At 44.6% G+C, this 5899-nt stretch overlaps 1 protein-coding gene across 1 annotated transcript; it reads right to left on the bottom strand.

The window, feature by feature from the left end:
* Window positions 1-593: 593 nt before the first annotated feature.
* LOC119376161 (cuticle protein 63-like) lies at window positions 594-2765 on the bottom strand. The gene is made up of 3 exons (XM_037646082.2): window positions 2700-2765; window positions 1294-1912; window positions 594-706 (listed from the first exon to the last, which is right to left on the bottom strand). Coding segments are annotated over exons 1-3 (687 nt in total). The 3' UTR covers window positions 594-704.
* Window positions 2766-5899: the final 3134 nt, after the last annotated feature.

The raw sequence follows: 5899 nt of genomic DNA on the forward strand, positions 1-5899 counted from the left end.
TAGAAAAGGACGCAAGAGCTTTGGGACCCAACGGCTTCGGCTTCACGGTGCTGAAACTCTCTTGTCACTGTAAAACTTCTGCAGTGGCTTCCAACGGCCGCCTTCAATACAAGCATCGCAAAGCCCCTAAAATCACCACAGATTGAATAACACTTTCTGCGAAAGCTTATTCGTTTCTGCAGCTCTTAAGTGTTTTTAGAGATAAATATGATCTCTTTTTATTGAAGATGATCTCCTCAAAATAGAGCTGTAAATGTTTGTACTTGGACATAGATACTGAAATCGAGAGTTCGACGGAAGCCCGTGCACCCTTCTCGTGCACCCTATCGCGAGCAGTTCGTAATACCTGAAAATATGGGTGCCAGTCGGATGTACATTTATTCGAGGCAGCTCATAGATACATAGATACTGCGCTCAAGCAAATTATTTTGCTGCCCGTCGTAGGATTAGGCACAGTGCCGAATAAATGCCACATTCATGACCTCTGCCGTAAATCCGACACCATTAACTGCAATTGGATAGATAGTTCTTGGTTCGTAGTAATACATAGTAAAAACCCGAAGAGATCTGAGCCACTGGCGTATTACTGTACGGGCCAATTTTATTCATCCATCTTAACCGTCCTTGCTCAAGTCTAGAGCAAGACAGTTGTAGACTATCAAAGTATGTTTTCTTTTTAGTCAAATAAGTCCTGGTTGAACAGTTTCTGAAAAGAAAGAAAAGAATGCGAGGTTAGACACTGGGCACAGTATGAGCGATTGCATTGCAGGGAACACTTTTGCGTCTTTATTTTATGAAGCATTATAGAAAGATAGCCTACTCTTGCAACGTTATATTAATATCAGCTATTTCACTGATGCCCTTCGCTCTCCCCACAGGAGAACGACGTCATGAAAAGGCGAGCGGAACATTTCACCCGAACTGAAACCACTACATCTGTCAGACAGCCTCGAAATACACATTTGGCAATGAAGGCGCGTTTCCTGGTTTGATGTTGGTGTTAATCTAGCCTGGCTTCATTACGAACACTTCCTTTTGAGTTTTCACGAACTGTATTTCTAAGTAGTTTCACAATTTCTATGTGCTGAGGCCGCGGACCTGCAGCAAGCACATTTATAAAGAAAAGAGCCAAAATCAGTTTAGAGTGATTTTCCCAGTTACTACAATCATTGAGTCAATGCTGGATGACATTTGGGTCGTCATTGAGGGAATTACTTGTACAGTTGGATGTTGTAGAATACTCGCACTAAACAAACGGTACCCGCTAAAGTAGAGACAGAATTGCGTACTTACACTTCTTCTTGCGGAGGAGAGCACCGTAGTGGAATGGAGAGCCAAGGCCGTAGCCGTAGTTCAGGCCGTAGCCGAGTAGACCATGGCCGAAACCGTAGTGGCCAGCACCGTAGCCGAGAGTGCTGACACCGTAGCCGTAGACTGGGGCGGCGTGGTAAGAAGCGATAGCTGGGGCAGCGTGGGCAACGGTGGCGACGGCTGGGGCGTGGTGCACGGTGGTGGTGGCGACAGCTGGGGCAGCAGCGTAGGTGGCCACTGGAGCAGCGACAGCGGTGGCGACTGGGGCGTGGGCAACAGTGGTCACAGCTGGGGCGTGGTAGGCGGCGATGGCTGGGGCGTGAGCCACAGTGGCGACAGCTGGGGCGTGAGCCACAGTGGCAACAGCTGGGGCGTGGTAGGAAGCGACAGTGGTAGCGACTGGGGCAGAGTGGGCGACGTGGGCAACAGCTGGAGCGTAACCGGCGTAGCCAAGGCCATATCCGTAGCCGAGGCCGTAGCCAAGACCGTAGCCGCCGTAGCCGAGACCGTAGCCACCATATCCCAGGCCATAGCCAAGGCCGTAGCCGGTGTAGCCAGCGAAAGCGCTGGTAGCAAGGGCCAGAAGGACGCAAGCACGGATCTGCGTAGGGCGTGGTTGTATTTTCACGAAGCATCTTTTAAAAATAATATTGTACTGCTAAAAATAAGGATATTAATATCGATAGTATCATCTACTCCTTAGTAGCAGGTAGCTTGTCCATGTATATTGGAGCTAATCAAGTGTACGCGTATATTGCGATATCAGAAGGCAGTGTGTTTAGAGTAGATCTAATTCGAGCTGGTCCGTGGTCATTTTTGCAGACGTTATACTTTCATAGGAGCCGGTGGTTGTATGACGAACCCTCAACTTTCGTTGTGATAATAAGCTTTTCAAGCATCAATAAGCTGTACGGTATCTATCAGCGCATTTTACTAGAACTATTCATGTCACAAAAGCTCGTAGTAGAAGACCTACTCTACTGTCCTAATATTGAAAGTTTAGTAAATATACACTATTTTGTATAATTATTATTCTTTAATGATGCGGTTATTTGTGAAAGAAAGTGCTTGTATTATACTCAGTCACCTCTGCTAGTTTAAATGCTGCAAAAATTTGCGGACAAAGTTGCTCACCATGATGACTTTAGAGCTGCTGCTGAGCACACTGCTGGCAATGCTCTGTTCTGGGGTCTTTATATAAGAAAAATTTTACCTTGAAACCGTCTACACGTGCAATGGGCAAAAAATAATCTATAAATGAAGCTCAAGATTTCGCTCATTTGGTAATTTCGCACGTCTGCGGAGAGGACGCCAGCCTAAGAGGGGTTATACGTTCCATGCGTTTTGAACTGCAGCGATGCCGCGCCCTAACCTTGACAATGACTCACCTGAAGGACTCTATTGAAGGAACGGGTAATAAAATTGGAAGTGTTGCAGTGCGCCTTGCGCAACATGTGTCAGGTCACGTGGAAACGGTATATGGTGAAGCGCTCGAATCGAGGATCGTGCAACGCAAGATAAGTGGGAGAGCAAGTACTAAACTTGCGCTTTTGAGATTGTGCGGATATGGAAATAGACGCGTAGAGGACGCAACGGAAAGGTCGTCGGTAACGTCGTGAGACGCACCCTCTACCTCTGAACGGCCGCAGCATCTCAAAGGCATTATTGCTCAATAGTGCAGTACTAGTCCCAGGATATATTTGCGTGCAGTCCTCATCGCCGCACGATAAGTGTTCTGCTGTGATACAGAGCGTGTGGTTGATAATCGTATGCCAGTGCTTCGACTATCGAATCAAATCGAATAACTTGGTATTTATGAAGCGAAATGTGTTCGACTCGGGCTAATTTGTGTGTAGTCGCGTCAACATACGATAATATTCGTAATTAGCGAAATTAGTAAAGGATTCACTTTTAAATGGCGACAAAATGCTTCGAAGTATTGGTGAAACATTCCAATGACACCATCACGGCATTTCACCAGATGGCAAGCAGGGTCGCGTTCACTGAAGTAGAGGACTGCATTACTATATCACTGCACGCTGCTTTCAAGCAATTCAAAATGCTAATATTAACAATTAATATCCAGAACAGAGAAAGAGACAGACGAATGAGTAAAATGACTGGCTGATAACTTAAAATAAGAGGAACAAAATAGTATGAACGCCGTAGAGTGAAAAGCAAGACATTCTTCAGTGCTCATTGAACAACTGTAAATTATTCAGCGACAGCTGTGGTGCATTGCACATTGACTAAGACCTCGCTGCCCTTTGTAGTGACCTCCGGCTTATGGTTGACTTTATTATATTCCGGCGCGTCATAAATGTTCACATAAAAATAAAAATATAATTACATAAAAATACAGCATAATCGTGAGTAGCACCCCTCACATACTTTATTCTGGCTTACTCAGTACTGCCGGTACTGTTTTTTTTTGCTTCTGTATTAAAAAAAAGAAAAGTCAAATATTCAACACCATTTCAAAAAAAAAAAATCTCGAATCAACTACAAATTGAATTGCACCGTATTTTTACATCTTATTCGAAATATCAAACATTTCAAATAAGATGTATTGCTTACTACATAAACCTTGAGAACCTCTACGTTCGTAACTCTGCAGCAGGAAGAACGACGCACCTAATTAAAATAATTAATTAGGTAACACGCTTTGTGTAAATCCACCACGACACTAATGCATTGCTGAATGAAATATTATTTTTTGTAGCGCTTTTGTGAAAACTTCGGTCCTTCACGTATGAATAGTGTGTATACCTTCAAGCGATGTCGTGTACCCCTTGCGGATTTCGCAATTTTTCATGAAAATTAAATGTACTTCAAGTTAGCCAGCATGCACGACGAACACGCCGAATTTGACGACATGAACGACAGTGTTATTGCGACTGACATTGGACGGATGCGAACAGGTTGGCAAATCGTCCTATCCTTGAAAACACCGCGTGGAAATGAGGTAACAATCGACGCCATACGTCGTTTTCATTCTGACGGCTTGATGACGCCATCATTTGACGTCACCGGTCGCCAAACCCTGTGACCGCATGATAAGGTCATCTTGACGTCACACAATGACGTCATCACACGACATAGTCGCTTGGACACACGGGTGCCGTTGTCGTAAGCGGTGCTGCAAAACCACGTTAGGGGCAGAAAGCTTTCGGGCAGGGGGAATGATCAATTCAATCGACTGAGAAGCAGATGGCTTTCGCCTGCGGGTAGTCTTAGGCGAATGCAAGGACTTATGAGTATGTTGCCATCTTACTGCCTTTATGTTCGTCCTCTTGGCTTCCAGCATTGTTTGTTTATCACAAACATTTTTTTTTCGCACAGGCTACTCATGATGCATTTTTCTTCTGAATGCGCTCTGGATGCGCTCAGTCATTGACTGTATTAAATGCGAAGCATTTCTTAGCGAACCCAAGGCACTTTGAGCGTTTCTATCTATCTATCTATCTATCTATCTATCTATCTATCTATCTATCTATCTATCTATCTATCTATCATCTATCTATCTATCTATCTATCTATCTATCTATCTATCTATCTATCTATCTATCTATCTATCTCATCTATATCTACTATCTATCTATCTATCCGCCTGGGTCCTCTCGTGAACGCCTCCTTAGTTCGGTGTAGACCAAAAATGGCATGAGGGTCAGAGGGTTTGACGAAAGTCACGGTCTGGTCATCACATGAATAACGTGAAAATCCTTTCGCGTACGTCGTCAAACCCTTCCTCCAGACAGGTGTGGCCCATACCCGTATACCACGGGCCACGGTAAGCGGGTATGCGCCACAGGTGATTGATAGTTTATATCTTTGCAGCAACGGTGAGAACAGACCTTGCTAATTTAAGTGCGACCGCCTAAAGAAAAACCGACATCGACAGCGTCATCCGACGAATGCATAGATAAGAATCCGAAACCCAGCAGGAAGCGAACCCAATAATTCTGCGTGGCAGTCCGGTATTCTACCACAGAGCCACGCCACGTCTTGAAACTGCTTCGGAAGATGGCCCCATGCAGGCGTAATGTAGGTGCAACGTCAGTTGTGCTTTCACTTCTCACTATCTAATTTTAACAAAGCAATAAGATTCATACGTACTAATAATACATGCGTCAAGCCGGCTAGATTCGGTGGGTGTCCTTGTTTAGCTCCGCTTTTATGAAGTCCAAGAACAATATATTTGTATTTCTATGACTCAGAAAGCTATATTCAAGCATTGCTCGACGCGGAGGAATACGCAAGTTAGGTATGATATTCACCCATAGCACAGTAATGTTCACTTCGTTGCGATGATATTGACGTCCGTGCTCTAAAGTGAGTGCTGACGTCCCGTGAGACCATAAGTTACTCTTTAAAACGCCAGTGTAGTCGACGTGCCTGGTGTGCACACACCTAATACGCTTACCAAAATACGTAGATCCACCTCGTAACGCTTGGCTCAAAGCAAAAAAAAAAATAAAAAAGAATGCAGCATAGACAATTACTCGCTGACTGCTTCGCATGAAACCGATTCCCACAAGACGGGGTATCCGCCGAATTTTTTTGTCGCCTGTATTGCGGAAAAGCACAA

The sequence above is a fragment of the Rhipicephalus sanguineus genome, unplaced genomic scaffold, assembly GCF_013339695.2.
Source record: "Rhipicephalus sanguineus isolate Rsan-2018 unplaced genomic scaffold, BIME_Rsan_1.4 Seq11077, whole genome shotgun sequence".
Lineage (NCBI taxonomy): Eukaryota > Metazoa > Arthropoda > Arachnida > Ixodida > Ixodidae > Rhipicephalus > Rhipicephalus sanguineus.